This window comes from Callospermophilus lateralis, chromosome 1 (genome assembly GCF_048772815.1).
Source record: "Callospermophilus lateralis isolate mCalLat2 chromosome 1, mCalLat2.hap1, whole genome shotgun sequence".
Classification (NCBI taxonomy): Eukaryota; Metazoa; Chordata; class Mammalia; order Rodentia; family Sciuridae; genus Callospermophilus; species Callospermophilus lateralis.
In genome coordinates, this window is record NC_135305.1 from 52,925,388 (window position 1) to 52,946,815 (window position 21,428).

The 21,428-nt window shown below is 43.4% G+C and overlaps 2 protein-coding genes and 1 non-coding gene across 4 annotated transcripts in view; 2 read left to right on the plus strand and 1 right to left on the minus strand.

Annotated features, from left to right (window-relative positions):
• Positions 1-1,253: 1,253 nt before the first annotated feature.
• Positions 1,254-15,402, plus strand: Garin1b (golgi associated RAB2 interactor 1B). Its single transcript, XM_076862267.1, has 7 exons — positions 1,254-1,502; positions 2,572-2,756; positions 3,860-4,112; positions 7,548-7,669; positions 10,648-10,685; positions 13,523-13,690; positions 15,340-15,402. The coding sequence occupies exons 1-7, from the start codon at positions 1,254-1,256 to the stop codon at positions 15,351-15,353; spliced, it is 1,029 nt and encodes a 342-aa protein (XP_076718382.1). The 3' UTR covers positions 15,354-15,402.
• Positions 4,815-4,887, minus strand: Trnav-cac (transfer RNA valine (anticodon CAC)). The gene has a single exon. It is a non-coding gene; the product is annotated as a tRNA-Val (tRNA).
• Positions 15,403-20,958: 5,556 nt separating the features above from the next.
• Calu (calumenin) overlaps positions 20,959-21,428 on the plus strand; it is a 30,367-nt gene continuing 29,897 nt past the window's right edge. For both annotated transcript variants that reach the window (XM_076834350.1, XM_076834357.1), the window contains exon 1: positions 20,959-21,041. The gene's annotated coding sequence lies outside the window, so the exon portion shown is untranslated. The remainder of the gene's footprint in view (positions 21,042-21,428) is intronic.

The following is a 21,428-nucleotide window of genomic DNA, read 5'->3' on the forward strand; positions in this document are numbered from 1 at the left end:
ATAGATCTGGGGATGTGGTTTAGTGGTTGAGTGCCTGAGTTCAATCCCCAGTACACTCCCCCCACCACCACCAAAAAATAAAAAATAAAAAAGTAGAATATGATTTCTCCTTGAAATGGCTTTGATCAGTGATCCACCTGCTTGGTTCTTTGCCCTTGATGTGGCTGCTCCAGGATTTGGGCTCTTCCTCTTGCTCAGTGGAGGTGGGGAGGCACTGTCATTCTCAGAGAGGAGGATCTGCTTGTTGATCCAGAAGAGCGGCTCATGGGTGCTATTCCTCCTGCCAGATGCTCGTCCAAAGCCTGCCTCCGGGTAAGAAACTAATTACTTCTCCTGTTCCTGCAGTTTGGCCTCCCAAGGGAATGAACCCTGCAGCAGTAACCAGCCAGCCATAACAGAGCACAGCACAAGTGTCAGCTGCCCTGTAACCCCTAGAAGCAGAAAAGGCCCTCAAACCCAGGGAGTGGAGGACCCCATCATGCAGAGCTCGGGAAGACTGGAGTTTGAATAGATGAGCAGCCCTTAACATTATCTGCGATGTGTTGCACTAAAACAAGGGAGAGCTGGCGCCAGGAGCAGTGGCATGTGACTCAGCAACTTAGCAAGGCCCTAAGCAACTTAGTGACACCCTGTCTCTAAAGGAAATATTTTTTAAAAGAGCCGGGGATGTGGTTCAGTGGTTAAACACCCCTGGGTTCAATCCCCAGGACCAAAAAATAAAATTCCCTGGTACCAAAAATAAATAAATAAAAAATAAAGTAAAATGTAGAGTGAGGGATGGTTGGGTTAGGTGTGTGGCTTCATGGTGGAGTGCTTGCCTGCAATGTATGAGATCCTGGGTTGGATCCCCCTTGCTAAAAAAAAAAAAAAAAAAAAAAAAAGCAAAGTTAAAAAAAAAATAGGGAGGTCGAAAAGCAAGGTTATTTCCTCTTGGCAGCAGAAGGAGCTCTTGCTTCCTGCCTCTTTCACTCCCTTCTCAGCAAGTTCTGGGAGAGCCATGTCCTGGGGTCCTGGAAAGGGCTGGGGGTTGGTAGGGCATCAGTAAGTCCCAGCAAGTCCCAGCAACAGTCTAGAGGAAAAGGGAGGTTCCTCTGCATTTCCCTTTCCTGCAGGCCTGCTGGTTTTTCATGATGTCATCCATTCATCATTGTGAGCTGATTGGCCAGCCCAGGGCTTGGCCAGCTGCCCAAGGCCAGAAGGGAAGAGCGAGATCCCAGGACAAATGTGCAGCCGGCCCCTGAGCATGTGTAGAAATGTTGACATCAGTTCCACATAGAAAGACTTGGTGGAAATCAAAGAAGACAGTACAAGTCACAAGATCTTTTCCAACCTTCCCTTCCCTGAATGCCTGGGAAGAATTCAGGGGCCTCTTGCCTGTGGATGGGGAACCGAACCCTGGAGTAGGCCTGGGTGTAGAGGAGGGACTGCTCTGCCAGATGGTTCATTCTCCAGAGTTCAACCTGTTTCCTGACTCAGTGGTGTTTGAAAGCAACTTTGTCCAGGTATTCTTGGGTGACTCAGAGTAGTACTCCTTGATTAAAAGAAAAGAAAACCTGTTCCCAAGATGTGAGCAGGACAATCATTCCTGGAACTAGAGTGGAGTGAGAACTGAGGCAAGGAGAAGCTGGGGGCCTGGAATACAAGACCAGTCCCCCTGACCAGGGCTTTTCCTGTAGCCATGGACACCTGGGAAGAGTGGAGGACTTGAGATGTGAAGCCCCAACTTATGTCATCCTCCAGGCTTTTGCCCAAAGTCAGGTGGACACGGAGGCAGGAAAGGAGATGGTCTTTGAGGGTTCAGGACAGAAATGATGATGGGAGAAAGAATAGGAGCTGGGGACCCAGAAAGCCTGGACTCAGATTCCAATCCTCTGCTTTATCATGGGGGAGGTGTCACTGGGCACAAAACCTGCATATCCTTATTCCACTTACTCTAACGTAAGAGGGTTGGACTGATCTGAAGATTAAATGTAGACGCAGCAAGCAAGGCACCTGGTGGCACAGGCACTTAAGGTGTCCCCTAGGGCCAGACAGAATCTTGAAAAACTAGCCTGTGGAGCTGGAAGGGAAATTCCCAGCCAATAAAGGTGCAGGAGATTATAGAGCCCCTCCAAGGAGGGCCAGAAGGATGAGTTTCTCAGAGGAAAGGCAGGAAATAGACCAGGTGGGATTCACGGAAATGTGATAGATGCCTAGGTTATAGTTCTTGTGGACAGTTGTTAATAGCACTAGTATAGGTTTGTGGGGTTTTATTGGTGGTGTTTTTTTTTTTTGTTTTAACCAATATAAGTTAGAACACTTATTCTCAACAAGCTACGATATTGTGCCCCTTTATCCGGGGACATTTGACAATGTCTGGAGACATTTTTGGTTCTCACAATTTGAGTGAGTGGTTGCTAGTAGCATCTGGGGGTAGAAGTCAAAAATGCTGATAAACAATCTACAATGCACAGTACAGCCTCTCTCTCAAACAAAGAATCATCTTAATAGTGCCGAGTTGAGAAACCCTGGGCTAAAACATACTGCTACTTCTGCCAAATACTCAGGCTGTGCCTGGGGGCTGCATTGCAGGTCAAAAGGGGCCGAAACTGGATAGACATCAACAAAGCCCCCAACACCGTGGCCCTTGGGGTGACCTCCTCTGTGCCTTGCCTGCCCCTTCCCAACGTCCTCCTCATGGCCAGAGTCAAATGGCATCCGGGGCAGAGCCAGACATGGAACAGACCATCTAAAGCTCCAAAGATTATCCTGAGGAGGTAAGCAATGCAGGTGGGAATGAGGGACAAGACAGTGACAAGGGGACCCAAGGTGGTGACTAAAAGTGGGGAGAAAGCAGACACAGTGGTGATGTGACCATTTTTAGACAGCAATAACCCCAGATAGGTAGTAACATGGAAGGCCATGTGGGATAAGGGAGGGGTGGTGTGGACAGGAGGAGGGGCCAGTCTACAAGCCCCCTCCCTTCTTGCTGCACTCACCTCCACTCCCGACTTCAGAGGAGCCCTCCCAGTCTGTGGCTAAGGAGCGAGCGAGGAGGCAATGAGGTCTGACAGATGGAGCGCTGGTTGGGAGAGGCCAGTTCTTTCCAGTCCTTGATATACAAGTACCTAGACTGAAGCACAGGTCACCTACTGCATCTCAGTTTTCCCATCTATAAGATGCCTGGGACTGGGTCCCATTCAGAATTTAACACATGGTCACATCGTATTTGTCTGGAATAAAGCAGATCTTTAAACCTCTTGAGACAATTTGTAGTCTGCCTCATGCATCTCTAGATAGTCCCGGAGTTCCAAGAAACCCTTCATCTCTCCATACTACTACATGACAGGCCTCTCTGCTATGTTATTGGTGTATACCTATAGCAAGTACAACCCAGGCCCAGCTAACTAACATCAGACCCAAGGCCAAAACCTTGAACTTCAGCACCTTTGGGAAGAGTTATGGAGGCACTAAGGTCAATGAATGGACAAATTGGACACATGGACTTCTTCCTGTCAAGACAAAATTTGCAAAAACCCATAACCCCAGCCATCCCACTCCTAGGCTGTGTCTCTCAAGCTGGATCTAAAGAATATCAGCATGAAAATTATGGCAGGGAGGGTGGAGATTAAAAATGCATATTCCAGGGCCACAGTCCAGACCTAGAGAATCTGAATCTTTGGGGATATCTGCAGGCATCTGGGTTTTAAGTAAGCTCCTCTGTGTGTCTGGTCTCCACAAAGTTTGAGCAGCACTATGTTAAGTTTTCTCTCTCCTACCCCTAAAAGCTTCCATCCACAAAGAGACACCCCTTGTTTTAGTGAAGATAGGGTCACATCAGAAGCAATGGGGTTGTCAGTGTCTTCCCCTGTGCCTTCAGGATTCTCCCATTGAAATTTGTGGAGCTCCAGGTCTGTGACCGCCTTCAACGCATCCTGCGGTTGAGAACAGTCACTGAGAAGATCTACTACCTAAAACTCCACCCTGACCATCCAAATACTGTCTTCCACTTCTGGATCCGACTGATTCAAATTCTGCAGACGGGCCTGTCCATCACCACCAAAGACCCTAGGATTCTTGTCACTCACTGCCTGGTACCCAAGAATTGCTATAGCCCATCTGGAAACTCTAAGGTAAGGGAAGGGGTGGATCACCATCGCCAGCCTTCAGAGGCAGAGCTTAGACTAGTCGTTGGTGAGCATTCTGGGTAGGCAATTCCAGCTTTAGGCTTTTACAGAGAGTTTTACTCAGTTACCATTTATAACCATAAAATTCACCCATTGTAAGTATACTGTATACTTTTTATCCTGTTTTCTTCAACAGTTTTGGTAAATTTATAATTTTGCAATTGTTAATTGTCAACACAATCCAGTTTTAGAACATTTTAACACCTTAAAAAAGTCCCTGTTGCCCATTTGCAGTCATTCCCTGTTTCAACACCTAGCTCTAGGGAACCACTGATTTGTTTTCAATCTCTGTAAAGTCATATTTCTTAGGATTTTATATACATGGAATCCTATAATATATGGTTTTTGTGTCTGACTTTCATTTAGCACAGTTCATCCATATGACAGCATGGAACCAGTTCTGGGGCAAAGTCACTGACTATCAGTAGTTAATTCATTTTCATTGCTGAGTAGTATTCCATTTTATTCATCCATTCATGAATTGATGGACATTTAGATTGTTCCAGTTTGGGGCTTTAATGAATTATGCTGCTTTGTACATTTGTGTACACACTGTTGTATAGTCGTGTTTTCATTTGTCTTCAGTAGATTCCAAATAATAACGTTGATGAGTTTTATGGAAAGTTTATGTTTAACTTTTTTTTTTTTTGATGGCACTGGGGATTGAACCCAGGACCTTGTGCATGTGAGGCAAGCACTCTACCAACTGAGCTATATCCCCAGCCCCTATGTTTGACTTTTAAAGAAACTGAAAAACCTGTTTCACCAAAGTGACCATTTTACATTCCAACAATTTGTGAGGTTTTAAGTTTCTCCACATTCTAACACCAGCATTGTTCATCTTTTTGATTATAGTCAGTCTTGCAGATATGTGTTGGTTATGATTTGGATTTCCCTAGTGACTCAGGATGTTGAGCACCTTTTCCTAGGTTTTTTAGTTTTTCATACATCATCTTTGGAGAAATGTCTATTCAAATATTTCACCAATTTATAAAGTGAGTTTCATCTTCTTACTGAGTGTGAGAATTCTTCAAATTCTACTCTGGATACAAATCCTTCATCAGATATATAATCTTCAATATTTTCTCCCACTCTGTGACTTGTCTTTATTTTCTCTTCTTTTTCACTGTCTCATTCCTTCCTTCCTCCTTTCTTTTCCATTTTCTTATCTTCAGTGCTAGGGATTGAACCCAGGGTCTTGCACTTGCATGCATCTACCACTGAGTCCCAGCCCTGGTTTCATGCTCTTTTTTAAAAAAAATATTTTTAGTTGTAGATGGACACAATACCTTTATTGTATTTATTTATGTGGTGCTAGGGATTGAACCCAGTGCTTCACACCTGCCAGGCAAGTGCTCTACCACTAAGCCCCAGCTCCAGCCCTGGTTTCATGCTCTTAATGACATCTTTTGAAGAGCGAAAATGTTTGATTCTGATCAAGTGCAGTTGGTCAATTTTTTGTGGATCAGGCTTTGGTTCTATATCTAGCTGTTTGTTCAACCTAAACCCACAAATCTTTTATCCTGTTTTCTTCTAGAAGTTTTGTAGATTCAGCTGGTACACTTAGGTTTGTGATCCATTTTGAATTAATATTTGTGTGTGGCATGAGGTAAGAGACTAAATTCTTTCTTTTTTCATTTTTTTGTTTGTTTTTGCATGTGGATATACAATTGGGTCCCCATCATTTGTAGAAAAGATCATAATTTCCCCAGAATTGCCTTGACATCATTGTAAAAAATCAATTGATCCCAATAAAAAATGGGAAAGGAAAAAAAAGAAAACTCAATTAACCATAAAATTTAAGGATTTATTTCTAGATTCTCATTGATTCATACAAATCTATAAAAATCATTTATGTTACCCAGATATTGCTACTTTAACCTGTAAAATACATACACTGATGTTATCTCCAAACAAGATAGATATGTTTGCAATCTGGATTTATTCATTTATTTATTGCCTTATTGCAGCTGCTAGAACATTCAGTATGATGTTCAATAGAAGAAGCAAAGCAAGTGTCTTTGCTGTGTTCCCAGTCTTAGGGGAAATGCAGTTAGTCATTTGCCATTAAGTATAATGCTACTTCTGGGATTTTTGTAAATGTTCTTTATCAATTTGAGGTTATTCCTTTGTTAAAATGCTTCTCTGCATCTATGAAGACGATCATGACATTTGTCTTTTATTCTGTCAACATATGCTATTACATTAATTGATTTTTGATGTTAAGTCAACCATATATTCCTGAAATAAATAAAATAATTGGTTTTCTAGCATTCTGCTAAGTATTTAGAAGACTATGTTCCTGAGTTATAGTTTTCTTGTGATATCTTTATGATACTCTGGCTTTGGGATCAAATTAATTCTAGCCTCAGTGAGTGAGCTGGGAAGTGTTCTCTCCTCCTCTATTTTCTGGGAGATTTTGTGAAAAATCTTTTTTTTTTTTAATATTTATTTTTTAGTTCTCGGCAGACACAACATCTTTGTTTGTATGTGGTGCTGAGGATCGAACCCGGGCCGCACGCATGCCAGGCGAGCGCGCCACATCCCCAGCCCCTGTGAAAAATCTTAAAGTGATTTTTTTTTTTTTAACGTCTTAAAATATTTGATAGATTTCACCAATAAAGCCCCCTGGGCCCTTTTGCCCCAGGTCTTTTTTGCTTATGAGCTATACCATACATCCCATAAAGACAGATTGTTACCTGTTATATCCTTATCGCCTTGCATTGTTGATTTTCAGTAGTGAATGAATCAATTAATATGGGCAGCGTGTGCAGCTGAAGTACCTTTGGAATATCATAAGCAACAGGAAAGAAATTAATTTTAGAAAGTTGTAAAAAAGCAACTTCATGTAGGATTTTCTTAGAGAAGTTATTTTTTTAAAACATTTATTTTTTAGTTGGACACAACACCTTTATTTTGTTTATTTTATTTTTATGTGGTGCTGAGGATCAAACCCAGGGCCTCGTCCATGCTAAGCAAGTACTCTACTGCTGAGCCACAACCCCAGCCAGAGAAATTTTTTTTTAATTCATTAAATTCTTAAAATAAATATATGATCTCCTACATTTCATTATAAAACCAAGTAGTATTAACTTTATTAAAGTTTACATTGGTAGGCTATTCAATAAATTATGTTAAGGTATATTAATGGGAATAGGCTCTCTACTAAATTGTTATCAAGTATTCAATGAAGATATTAACTTTAGAGGCACAAAGTACATGGCTATAAACGGACATGGTCAGAACTGCTTCTATGCATACCAGCTGCCCAATGGGAGAGATTGGATTCCAACTCTTGAGAGTTTTGACTATGATACTGAGAAAATACAGAGGTCCTAAGGCCTTAACCACCATTTTGGTTTTTGTTCATTCTTCATATAGTTAGTACAGAAGAAACCCCAAGCCTCCCACCCCAGTGAGAGCCTCCTGCAGCTGATGGCCAAGGGGGAGAGTGAGGCCCTCTCTCAGATCTTTGCCGACTTGCACCAGCGGAACCAGTTCAGGTACATAACTTAAATCAAGCAGACCATGATGTCCCTTCCTGCAGCCCAGATGATCTGGGCTGTGAGATCCAGAAACCAAGTCCCTGGGTTAATGAGCCCTTGGAAGCTCAATAAAGTACTGCCACGCAGCACCCGGTCTTTATCCTTGGCTTAGCCTTTTCCAGGTGTCCTTTACCTTAGTCCCCTTCTCCACAGAGCAAGCAAGGTAGGCTTGACTTCAAGGAGGAGTCTTGCACAAAATAAAAAGTAACTCTTTGACAAAGAAAATGGGGAGGGTAACACAGGTGGAAAAATTAAACCTAATTTCTGATCCAATTCCTGGTCCTATACAGAAATACCCAAAACACCATTAAAAACACTTGTCAATCTATTGGGTTCATTTACCTGCTCACTTGGCTTCTGCTTGGACTTCATGGAGTTTCTGGACTGTTTTCTAAATGTATAGTCTGTTCTGAAAAGTTCTATGGTACAGGCCTATCTTCTTGGCTTGAAGAAATATCCCTCTATGTACAGATGACTTCACATTGAATCTTATTATGTATTAAGAAAGATAGGAGTTGAAAACACTGAGACCAGAAGGTACAATGACCAGTAAGCAAGTGGGGCTCAAGGTCCCAGTGAATGTCATTGTGGCTTAAAAGAACAGAAGCTGGGTGTGGTGGTGCACACCTGTAATCCCAGAGGCTTGGGAGGCTGAGGCAAGAGGATCACGAGTTCAAAGCCAACCCAGCAAAAGCAAGGTGCTAAGCAACTCAGTGAGACTGTCACTAAATAAAATACTGCTCCCCTCCAAAAAAAAAAAAAAAATAGGACTGGAGATGTAGATCAGTGGTCAAGTGCCCCTGAGGTCAATCCCTGGTACCACCCTACAAAAAAGAAAAAAAAAAAAGAACAGAAGTAGATGAGAAAATATCACCAGGAGAAAAATGAATTGCCACAAAGAGATTTTTGGCACAATAGGAACCAGGTAGACCAGAAGCTCAGAGGCAAAGCAAATCACCACTTTTTTTTCTGAGTAATGGTAGCAAACTAAGAAACAGTTCAGCTCAGTGGAAGTAATCTCTTATAGTGATGAAGAGCTCATATACATCTGGGCCCAAGTCCCTGCTCCAAGAGTACCTGTGAGCATACTGTGTAACTTTCTCTGGGCCTCAGTTTTCAGATCTGTAAAATGAAAATAATGCCAACTGCAGCCAAATATTGTCAGGATTAAATGAGTTATACTACATTAAGTGCTTAGCATACTTCTGTGAAGGTTTGGAGGTGGATATAAGTAAGCTCTCAGTAATTATTAATGTATATTATGAGCTCTAACTTGGATTGGAGGTAGAAAAGTATTAACACAAAAAGTCTTAACAGTTTTCCAGTACTAAAGAACATACCAGGCATCATTACTGTTTGTATCATACAGAGATCTATAAGAAATTTCTGAATAAGATGTCACATTGCTGAGCTAAAGAGTGCTAGATTCTAATAGAACAAGATATTTCTAAAGGACAGTTTTGACTGTCTCCAATTATTAAATCACTGATTTTTAATTACTACCTAAAAGACATTTTCTGCTCATATCTCATTGGCCACAACTCAGTCCCATGGCCACACCCAAGGGAGTCTGGGAAATGCATTTTTTTCTAGTAGCAAGCCTGAAAAAAATTAGGTGCTCTGCTGCATTATTGGTATTATTTTCACTTTAGAGAACTGAAAACTGAGGCCCATTATGCTCACAAGTAAACTTGGAGCAGGGACTTGGGCTCAGATCTATATGAGCTCTTCATCACTATAAGAGATTGCTTTACTGAACTCGACTGAGTTACAAGGGGCCTACTGGAAATCTCTGACCCAGACAGTTTTTGATGTTTCTGGAAGGTCACAGGAGACTAAATCCTGAAGGGAGGTATAGTCAGTAACAATATAAAGGGTGGAAGCTGCAGTGGCACAGGCCTGTAATCCCAGTGGCTCAGGAGGCTGAGGCATGAGGATCGTGAGTTCAAAGCCAGTTTTGGCAATTTAGCAAGGCCCTAAGCAACTCAGATTGTTGGGGATGTGGCCCAGTGGACAAGCACCCCTGGATTCAATCCAGGTACAAAAAAAAGAGAGAAAGAGTGAAAAAGGAACAAATGGGTGCAAGGGAATGAAAGGGGAAGAAGCTGGGTGAGTTTAGGGAAAGGGTAGGAAGGCCAGAGGGGAAGAAGAGCAGGTGGCAATGAAGAGAATAAGCAAAAGTGGGCAGGGACTCAGCCAGGCAGGGCCTAGGAAGCCACAAGAAGGAATTTAGACTTTAAATGTAGTGGGAGCCTTAGCAGCATTTTAAATAGTCAAATGACGTGATCCAATTTACATTTTGAAAAGGTCATGCTAGCTGCTGCTCTGACAGTTGATTTGAAGGGAGGGAGAAGAGACTTGGAGAGATCAGCTATGAAGCCATGGCAACCTAGTCTGTCCCAGCACACACAAAATGGGTCAGAGGGGTGCAAGAAAATGGGAGGCTGGTGGGTTTTGCTTCACTTTATGTCAGTACTTTGTATGGACATTTGGTTGCTTCAGTTTACCAGCAGAAACCCCTGAGTGGTGATTTTTCTCCTCATTCAGGCAGGTTCCAGTCTGGTTGCAATTAGTATCAGTTTGTGCACATTGGCAACAACATGCAGTGTCACAGTAAATAAAATAAATGGCTGAGACACAGGACCCAACAAATGGAGTCCCAGTCCCTTCTCCTCAGCAGAATCAGTAGCATGGGCTCTGCTTCTTGCCTCCCCCATCTCATCTCCCTCTTCCTTTTTTATTTTTCTTCTGGAAATTTAATATGCATTGCACCCACCTAACGTAGCCACAGCTGGTCTTTTTCGTATTTACATCTCTCTAAAGCTTCTGCATCAGGAAAAATCTAACTAGAAATAAGTTTGAAATACGAGTTTGATGTTCTATTCTTTTTACTTTCAACCTTCATTTCCTTGACCTTGAAATGACTGGAGTTCCAGGAGCTGCAAAAAGATGAAGATCCACAAGATCTGCACAGGTAAGAGAGGGCCAAGGCACTGTGTCTGGGAGAACTGTCCCCACCGCAGGCATAGGAGTCAGATCCTCTGCTGCTCCCTCTCCTGATCTTCTCGGTGCCATGGGGACTGCCATCATCTTTCCCTGCTGCAGTAGAATTCCTCTGGGCAATTTGGCCACTATAGTCAATTTGGCACCAAGTTCTAACAACGGTTTAAAATATTTCTTATATTCTTTACTTCATTTCCAGGACCCATAGACCTTATCTTCACTTAGTCCTTCCCCCAGAGACTGCAGTAATTTCCCACTAGTTCATTCAGTCATTTTTTTTTTTATTCAAAAGCATGTACTGAGTGTTTTATAAGTGCCACTCATTGTTGATAGGCTTTGGGGTCACTGTGTAGAAAAACACAGTGGCCCTTTCAAGGACTTTATCCTGGAATGGAGTCAGATGGGTAAATACCAAAATTACAAAACTTCTCCTACCAAAGGAGCACAAAGAAGGAGGTTTCTCATGCCCCCCAGGACTCTGGCCCAGGAGGCTCGGGGTCTGAGCCGAGTCATGGGGGATGATGAATTCCTGTGAGCTGGCTGAGCGGATGAGGGAAGGCATTCCCGGAAGAAGAGGCCATCTGTGTGGGCCGTCTTGACACATTCTGGAAGCAGCAGTTGATTGTCTATTTCCCGGTTCTAGTTTAGCCCCAATCCACTTGCAGCCCTGCATAAACTTTCCCCATCCTACCTGTCTCTCACCTCCTCTGCCTCCTCATCACCTCCAGCCCACAGCTTCTGTAGCCAAACCTCAGCTATTCTTTCCCATAGCTCATTCATCCCCTCTCTGTTCCCCTCCCTCAAGGCTCACTTTAAATCCTACCTGTCCTAAACCCTATGTTCGCACCACCTTCCTGCCTGAACTTACCTGTCCTTGTCATAACCTCTCAACATTATTCTCTAGTTGTTTTGTAGGCTTATTTCTTCAACAAATACTAAACTGTATTCATGTCTCTGAATTATGCACACCAACAAGCACAGGCTGGGGACACAATAGGAGTTCAATAAATACCCATATACCATACTACTAACAAATTATTCTCCATATTGGCTCAGGAGACAGACAGAACATCATGTTCTATTTAGGAATTTAGAGAAGGTTGCTCTTAAGGGAGCTCTACTAACTTTTGTTCAAACCAGGCCTACACACTGGTGGTATAAATGGGTAAAAGTCTGGGGACATTAATAGAATAAGTAGTTGTCTTTTCTCTAACTCAGTTATAATCAAAATACTATTGAGAGGCTGGGGTTGTGGCTCAATGGTGGAGTGATTGCCTAGCATGTGTGAGGCTCTGGGTTCAATTCCCAGCACCTCATATAAATGAAATAAAAACAAAGGTCCATCAACAACCAAATATATATATATATATATATATATATATATATATATATATATATATATATATATATATATACATAAACAAACTGTTGGCAGCAGAACCTTAGTTTCAACCTTGAAGAGACAATAGGGAGTGGTGGGGACAGTGGCAACAAAACAAAAAAAGGGGAAGGTTTCAATTAATTGTGAGTGTGCTAGAACACAGGTCTGCTAATGCCACATACTTTAAGTTTTTGAAAGACTTAAATATAGATTTTTTTAAAAAAAAAACATGGCATGTCCCTCCTCCATTAAAAAAATTAAAGCACAGTGTAGGGTAACATCTAGTGGGCAAACATAACATAGCCACAGACCACATTCAGCCAGCTCACAGCCCCTGTCCTGAATGGCTAGCAGAGCTGCTGCTGACCCCCATTTCCTCCCAGTCTATGACTGCTTTCTCATGTTCTGTGACATTCTATTTTTACACATGCATTCAAACATAAACACACACAGGTACATATATACTTAAACATAACCCACAAAGTTAGGGTGGAAAAAACAGAAACAGAGAATGTTTCTAATTTATTTCTGGGACTGAAGAGAACAGATAGAATTTCAAGGTCACAGAATATCTGATGTCATGGGGGCCAGATGTTTGATGATGCTCCTAGGCTGATTTCAATGAACCATCCTGGGATGACCTCTGGACCTCTTTTCTCACTGGACCAGGTAGTGGACACTTTGAAAGGGCAGTTATACTCCAGCCTGTGGAACTTTTGGATAAAAAGAGAGAGTTGGAAAAAACCAGAGGCCCAGAGCTTACCTGCATAGCTAACCTTTTGGCTCTCCATCAGTGGGTGGCATGGCCTGAGACTGCGGTGTTTTCCAAAATTTAAAGCACAAACAGACCATGTAAGTCTTGTTAAAGTGCAGATTCTAATTCATTAGGTCTGGGGGCTGGAGAATAGTACATTTGAAACATGCTCCCGGATGATGCCAAGGTTTCAGTCACACATTGACTAACCAGGGCTAAGGAGACCAAGAAAAGTTTCTGGCTTTGATCTGAGTTCAAGGCCATTGCCAGTTCAGCTCGCCAATCTTCTGGGAGAAATGTATTCAGTTAACTTGTCCCAGCCACAGTGGGTCCCTCCTTTCAATGGGGCTGTCTTGCACACATGGTGTGATGGGAAAAATGTGAGCTCTGGAGCCAGGCTGCCTGGCTTTGAATTCTGACTCTGCCACCTCATAATGTGACCATTGTTAAATTACTCAACCTCTCTGGACCTTACATTTCTTCTCCATGAAATGGGGATTATGGCAGCACAGCCCTCACCAAGTTGTCATGAGGCTTAAATGAGGAAGAATGTGTGTAATTGTCTGGAACAGTGCCTGGCGCATAAGTAGTCCACCCCACCCCAATTACTGGCTGTAAGCTGCAAGAGTGCTCTGTAAGCCAGAGTACAAATGCTTTTCTTTTCTTAACCTAGAGAAAGATACTGCCCGGGAAGACAGCATCCCTTGTACCCGTGACCTCAGTTGGAGGGAATCATTCACTTGTGGAGAGTGGGAAAGAGAGAACCCCTCTGGGCCGCAGCCACTTTCACTCCTCAGCACTCTGGCGGCTTCCACCTGGCCACAGCTGGCCCCATCCATAGGTATGGTGATGGGGTTGGTCTGGGGGTCTTCATGGGACAGCAGCTGGTGCTCAGCCTCAGGACTGGGTCCAGTGCTGAGGGTGATTTCAGAACATGTAGTGAGGTGGGGGTGAGGGGCATGGTTGAGGTGACTCCTGCTCTCTTCTCTCCTGCTGCATACTTCCTTGCCTCCAATGGGGCCGAGCAAACCTCTGCAGTGTGGCTCCTCCAGAGCTCCCAGAGTTCTCACAAGTGACTGGAGACAAAGACATGTGTAGAATGATGCTGGAGCTCCGTCTCCTTGCTCTGTGGAGAGGTGTAAGGGCTTCCTCGGGGAGTTATTAACCACCCTTCCCTCCAGCCAGTCTCTTTTCCTACAGCTCTTGGCACTTTGTTTTCTTTTTCTTTTTCCCAGTAATGGGGATTCTACCCAGGGCCTTGAACATGCTAGGCAAGTGCTCTACCGCTGAGCTACACCCCCAGCCCTTTTAAAATTTTGAGACGGGGTCTTGTTAAGTTGCCAAGGCTGGCCTTGAACTTGCAAAACCCTCCTGCTTCAACCTCCTGAGGAGCTAGGATTAGAGCCCTGCTCCACCACACATCACTTGGGTAGTCTCTGTACTGCCAGGTTTGGGTGCAGAGAGGGAGGCCTGGGTCAGGCAAACTTCCCTGAGGTCCCACCTTCTTCTCTTCTTGCTCCAAGACTCCCCCATCCATCCTTCATTCATTTAATAAGCATCTGTGAAGGATCTCCTATGTGGTCTGACAGAGACAGAGCATAGAGAAGGTGGGGTGATTTGTTTTCTAAAGTAAGAAAATCAATAATTCACCCCCTCCCCAACTAGGGCTTTGAACCCAGGGGCACTCTACCACTGAGCTACATTCCCAGCTCTTTTCTTTTCTTTTTTTTTTTTTTCTTTAATTTTTATTTTTGGTACTGTGATTGAACCCAGGGGTACTAATCACATATCCTCCCCAGCCACTTTTTATATGTTATTTAGAAACAGGATTTTGCTAGGTTGCTGAGGCTGGCTTTGAACTCACTATTCTCCTGCCTCAGACTCCCAAACCACTGGAATCACAAACCTGGCTCATTTTTTATTTTGAGACAATGTCTCGCTAAATTGCTGAGGCTGGCCTCAAACTTGCCATCCTTCTGTCTCAATCTCCCAAGTAGCTGGGATTACAGGTGCATGCTACAATACTCGGCATGAACCACTAATGCTTACAAGAGACCATTAATAATTGACAGTTTAAAAAATTAACCTGGGTACAGTAGTCCCCCTCTTCTTTATCCGCAACTTTGCTTTCTGAGGTTTCAGTTACCTAGACAACTTCAATCTAAAAATATTAAATTGAAAATTCCACATTTTGTGAGAGAGAGAGAGAACTACATCTACATTTGCATAATTTTTGTTATGTTATTATAATTGTTCTTTTTAATGATAGTTATTATTGTTAATTTCTTACCATGCCTAACCTGTAAATTAAGCTTTATCACAGATATATACCTACAGGTAAAACAGAATATTTGAAGGTTTTGGTACTATCTGCCATTTCAGGCATCCTTGCCCCACAAATATAAGGGGAGACTCTTGTCTCTATGTGCCTATAAAAGAATTTTGAGTGATTTATATGCTATCAAACACTTTTCTCTCTTATACTCGCAGGAAACTCTATTTGACTTACACGGGGGCAAGTCTGTGCAACCCTAACCAACACTGCTGGGCAGCATTCAGCTCCAGGGACTCTATCTGGACAGAGGGGAAGAGAAAACAGCAACTAAGAGAAAACTAGGGTCGTCATTATCATGTGGTGACAGCAGAGCCTTTCCTCATTCCAGCTGTGCTTACCTCTGCATCCTCAGTACCACACACAAGCACAGCCCAATCCCATCCCAAGGGCCGTGAGTGGGCACAGAAAGACCTGCACTCCGAATGGCTGGAGGCAAGAGATGGAGAAGCAATATGAGGAGCAGAAGCAGAGGGGAGGCTGAAGAGAGCCAAGTGGAGATGAAGAGAGAGAGGTGGCAGGAGGGAGTCAAAGAAGATAAGAGATACAAAGAGAAGAGGTAACAGAAGGAAGCAGAAGAGACTTGGGAGAAGAGATGAAGAGGACAAGAGAAGAAGTACATCACTGAGAGATGCCTCACTAAGCTTCTATTTATCTAATTTAAAACTTGAAAGTAAAGCCATAAACCAAAAAAAAAAAAAAGTGTGTTTTCTTCTCTGCTCACATCACTCTAAACAGTGCAAGGAACTCTCCTTCAAATTCCCCTTTCACCAGTTTTGCTTTATGGTCCTTCTCTTCTGATTCAAGCTATATACCTGCTTCCTTAGCCTGTTCTTAACCTGGCCTTGCTAGCACAGCCCTGGTGTGTCAGACTTGGGTTTGAGGTTGAGGAATGCTTCCTACAGAAGGTTGTAAGATGTGTGTAAAGTAGAGTGAATTGCTCTTTGGTTTTCAAACTTCCTAGGTTTGCTGTTGTGTCAGTCCTGCAAACACTGGCTAATTTCTTTTGTGTATGACATTCCCTTGAAATGCTGACATACTGTACTAGTGATTATTAAATTAATGATTCCAAAGAGAGATGATGACAGACTCAAAGTACATGTTCACAAGTTATAGATCAAGAGGGCTTCTAAAAAGTGTCCTGTCCGATGGCTCATGGACTGGTCTCTTTTTATTTGTGCAATATTTTGCATTCAATAAAGTCCAGACTATGAGGATTGCAGAACAGCCAACTAACTTCCAATTGGAAGGTTTCTTGGATGTTTTTGCTCTGGTTTAAGATATTCCAAAAGGGTCTTTGTCTTCACCAAACGGGGCTTTAGACTAAAATGGTTGGAGAACTTAAAAAAAAAAAAAATAAGCTCTTGAATCACTGTCCTCCCTAGGATGAATTACATCCTAACTCTTGGTGATTTCAATGTCCATATAGATGACCCTTCCATACTCCGGTCGCCATTCTGTGAGCTTTTATCCTCCACCCTTCTCAGCCACTGACTCTTCTGATTTCAACTAGATTTTTCCATTAAAACCTGCATCCTATCCCATTACTCCCACTGTCCCGCTATGCCACCTCCTATCTTTTCCTCTGAGTTCGAGTCTCCTTCAACCCCACCAATCTTACAACCTGTTGCTCCTACCAGGCATCTCAACAAGTCCAAACTAATCTTTCAATGTTATCACGCAAAACTTACTCTCCCCAAATTTTCCCCCATCTAGTAAATGGCAGCTTCATTTTTCTAGTTGCCCCAAACCTTTCAGTTTATTTTTGACTTTTCTCTCTCTCTCCACCCTATTTCTAACCCATCAGGAAATCCTTTCAAAATCTATTTGGAATCTGACCCCTCTCACTACTTTCACTGAACCACCTGGACAAAACTTCCACCATCACTCACCTGCACTATCAAAAAAATAATCTTCCTCAATGCCCTCCCTGCTTCTAACCTTACCCTTTCCAGTCTACTGTAATTCTTTTAAAATCTTAGATCATGTCCCTTCTCTGCTCAAAACCTTTTCGACGTCTTCCCACTTATATTAGCAGAATGCTGGCTCCGTAAGAGAGAAACCCCCATACATAAATGGCATAAACCAACTAATTTTTACTTCTTACCCACAAAAAGTCCAAAATGATTGCTTCCGGTCAATGAGTGGCTCTTTAATAGGAACTTGGATTCCTTCCATCCTGTGGTTTAAAGGGTTTATAGAAAGAGGACTTAGAAAACTGTACATGGCTCACTGATGGCCAGTAGTGGAAGGTAGTGGACATCAGTTCTGTCAACCTTCCTTGGTCAGAGATCAGTCATTTGACCACCAGGTAAAGGAGCCTGGAAATGTGATCAAGTAAGATTCACAGGATGACAAGAAAAGAATTTGGTACATAGCCAGGATCTGCCACACCATCTCAGATTAAGGCCCTAAGTGTGGCTGTCTCCCCATCCCCCCAATCCCTGCTACCTGGCTGACCTCATACCCCCCTCTTACTGCCCTCCAGCTGCCTGGCTTCCGGCTGCTCCTCAAATGTTGCAAATATGCTCCCAGCTCCACGCCTTTGCCTTTGCTGTTCACTTTTCTCAGAATGTTCTTAACCACCATCAGATGTTCACTCAGGTGTTACTCGTGAGCCCTCCTTGGCTGTCCTTTCTAAGATGGCAGCACCACTCCCAATAGTCCCAATACTCCTCACTCCCCTTCTCTGCTTCATTTCTGCCTTAGCACTCATCACCACCTCTTATATATTTTTCTTTTAAAATATTTTCAAGGTGCTGGGGATTAAACAAGTGGTACTCTACCACAGAGCACATCACCAGCCCTTTATATTTTGTTTTTTAATTTTGAGGCAGGGTCTGCTAAGTTGCCCAGGCTGGCTTCAAACTTGCAATTCTCTTGCCTTACACTTCCAGTCGCTGGGATTACAGGCATGTGCCACCACTCTTGAATTCTTTTTATATCTTGTTCAGTATCTGTTTCACCTGCCCCTACAGACCAGAATATAAGCACCATGACAGAGTTTAATCCATTTTGTTCACTGCTATATTGTCAGTGTGTGGAACAGTGTCTGACACACAGGAAACACTCAATACATCCATTTGAGGAGTGCGGGTTCAGTAACAGCACATGAACAGAGCTAGGTTGCTTGGTGGGGAACATCGCCTTTCTGCAATCAACATTATGCCTTTCGCAGCAGTCCTTTGATGCTGCGCTCAGAGAAGGAATCCAGGGCTACAGGAGTACAAGAGAATAAGCAGCACTATATAGCAAAATGTGACAGCGCAATTGATGGCGATGTTTCTTTTGTATATCATCTCACCGGTCCTCAAACCCTGCTACCTACTTTCTAACTCTGCTACCTACTTTCTAACTCTGAGGCTCCCATGATACCTAATCTGCTTCATTCTCCTCAGAATGCTCATCTGTTCTTTTGACTCCATCAGCCCAGTTCTCCACCTTAAGTATCTCTTCCAGCCTATGGGCTCTTTCTTTTTAGATGTTCTTTCATAACCTAGACTCACCATGTCTTGGAATTCACTCATTTCCCTCTACCTCCATGTGTCTAGCTCATTCTCCCCATCTCCCATGATTAAAACTTTTAATTTTTGAGTCCCTTCTTCATTTCTTTCATCCAAGTGATCACTAAATCCAGGACTTGTTATTTCTATCTTTAATTTTTTTTGTTTTTAATTGATAAATACAAATTGTATTTAAAATCTCTCTGGCATTGCCGGGTACAGTAGCGCATGCCTCTGATCCCAGCTAGAATGGGGAGGCTGAGGCAGGAGGATCATGATTACAAAGTCAGCCTCAGCAACTTAGCATGGCACTTAGAGACTCAGTGATACCCTGTCTTTAAATAAAATACATAAAAGGGATGGGGATGTTGCATAGCAGTTAAGAGCCCCTGGGTTCAAATATATATATATATATATATATATATATATATATATATATATATATATATATATATCTGGCATAAAGGGTTCATTTCTGTTTCCTTTTCCTTGCCAGGACAGGTCCCTATCCACAGGGAATGTCAGGGTTTGAGGGCTGTATCTCTAGCAGAATCTCACTACCTGTTCAGCCTTCACTATGACACTTCCAGAATGGTGGTTCTCCCACTTGGCTGTAGTTTCTTGAGGGCTGGGATGATGTCCCCTTCATTGTGCGTCCACCAGCACCTAGCACAGTACCTGACTTCAGATGGCATTTTTAAGTTTTTGAAGTAATACCTCCTGTTTTATAGTCAATCCCTATTTGAAGATGTGCCTGTCTGAGAGAACCACTCTCAATCTCATTCCACAGGGCCCCCACATAGGCACAAGTTTAGAAAACTTCCAAAGGAGACTCACAATTCCCATTGCCTTCAGCTTAGTGTCCTCAGACTATCAAGACCTTCCATGCACCTATGTTTTTCTGCATGGCTTCCTTTCTTAACCTTTCTCAGCCCCTACCTGGCCTGAGGATTTACCCTCTGCTCTGCTTCCCCACTTGCTTTTATTTTTGCTATTCCTTTTGCTGACTAGTCCATTTGGGATTTTCTTAGTCTAGCCTGAGTCACACCTTCCTATGAATCCCTCTCCGGCTACCACCAAGGGTCACTGGCACTCCTTTATTTGAATACCCAGAGCATTAGTTGTCAGTCTTTCATCTTGGCACTTTAAACTAACTTGCTTTGCATTTAAGTCTTTCATGAACTTACTACTTGTCTTAACTGAATTTTAAACTATAGAGGCTTTATGTTAAGAATTTAGGTTTGCAGTCCAGTAGTGTTGAAAATAGAGTACCCTTCATTGGTATTTGTTTCAATTCATGACACTAAAATGAACAAGTGAGTTATATCCTGTGTTTCTCCTAAACCAGGGATACGCAATGAAGTCCACTTCTTCAGTTTATTTATATTACTGAGCAATTTCTCGAACCTGGGCAGTAAGCTCAGGGCTGTAAATACAAAGAATAGGCAGATCTCTACTCTGGAAGTTAGTTGGGGAACTTAGTCTGTTTCCCAGAGTAAGTTATTATAGATAAGCAATGTTATACAATAAAATTTGGTAGTGTGCTGAAGATACAAAGTGCTATGAAGGTAAATAAAATAAGTGTTATTATGCTTAGTGGGGTCAGGAAAGGTTTCTAGAGCTAACATCTGAACTGGGACTTCTACTGGCCTTCACAAACAGAAAATTAAGAAAATGAATTTATTCCAGGCAAAGGAAGATGCTTGGTGAACAAAGATCACAGAAATGTGAAAGGACAAGTAGTTAAGGAAAGACTAGACGATGGTGGCCAGAGCACTATAAGTGAAGGGGCGTGGTGGGAGACAAAGCTAAAAGATACACGATAGCCAGAGAGAAGAGCTTCCACTAGATGCCACATCTGGCAAGGTTTAAGGGTAAGAGATTGAGACTGTTCACCATTGTAATGGCGGTGACCGTAAAAAACGGATTTACGGTCTTATGGGCATGAAGATTACTAGCAGGGTAATTCTAGACATCCTGTGGAGGCAGAGTCACGCGCTATGAATGGGGACGTGGCATCCGGACAGCCGCGCCCACACGCCGCCCAAGCACCAGGCCGGGGCCTGCTGCAGGCCCAGGGACTAGACTTGGGCGGGAATCAGTTCCACGCAACTCGGCGCGCTCGCGGGGACGTGGCGCTTTCCAGCCTATCCGGGCTACGCAATTGTGGGGCCAATGGCTACTCGGGAAAGCTCTGCGTCGACGGGGGGCTTGTTGATGATTGGTTGGGAAGCCGAGGCGAGGCGGATGAGGGCGGGGCGCGGACTCGCTTCCGGTTGGGCGGTGCTTGCGCGTGTGAGCTGAGCCGGTGGGTGAACCGCGGCCACCGTGACTTGGCCTGTGAGGCTGCGAGAAAGGTAGGTATCGTGGTGCTCAAGCCTTCTGCCGCCGCCGTGTCCTTATTCGCTTTCTTTCTGTCCTGGAGCCTTGCTCCTGGAGAGGCGTGGGCTTTTTTTCATTCTTAGCTCGTGTTTCTGCTGGTGCCGGAGTCCGGGCCTGAGCCTTTCCAGGGCCCGAGGCGCTCAGCCTGGGTGGAACTCCCAGCTAGCGTTCCCGCACGCTATGAGTGCTGCGTCCGGTCAAACTTTGGCTCCCTAACTCATGTCTTGTTGGGTACTGTTTTGTGCCTGGCTTGCCGTGTCCTTGCCCTCGGGTCCCTGATCTACACCCTTCACAGTGTACCTCGGACTAGAGGGTCACTTTTGTTTGCCTCCTGAAGGTCGGAGAACTGTAGGGAAGGGTTA

Excerpts from the sequence above, each read along its gene's own strand:
- Garin1b (XM_076862267.1), top strand. The coding sequence starts at position 1,254 with ATGTTGACATCAGTTCCACATAGAAAGACTTGGTGGAAATCAAAGAAG. Across the intron at positions 1,503-2,571 it reads TTGAAAGCAACTTTGTCCAG|GTCAAAAGGGGCCGAAACTG; the intron begins GTATTCTTGGGT and ends GCTGCATTGCAG. Across the intron at positions 10,686-13,522 it reads GATCCACAAGATCTGCACAG|AGAAAGATACTGCCCGGGAA; the intron begins GTAAGAGAGGGC and ends TTCTTAACCTAG.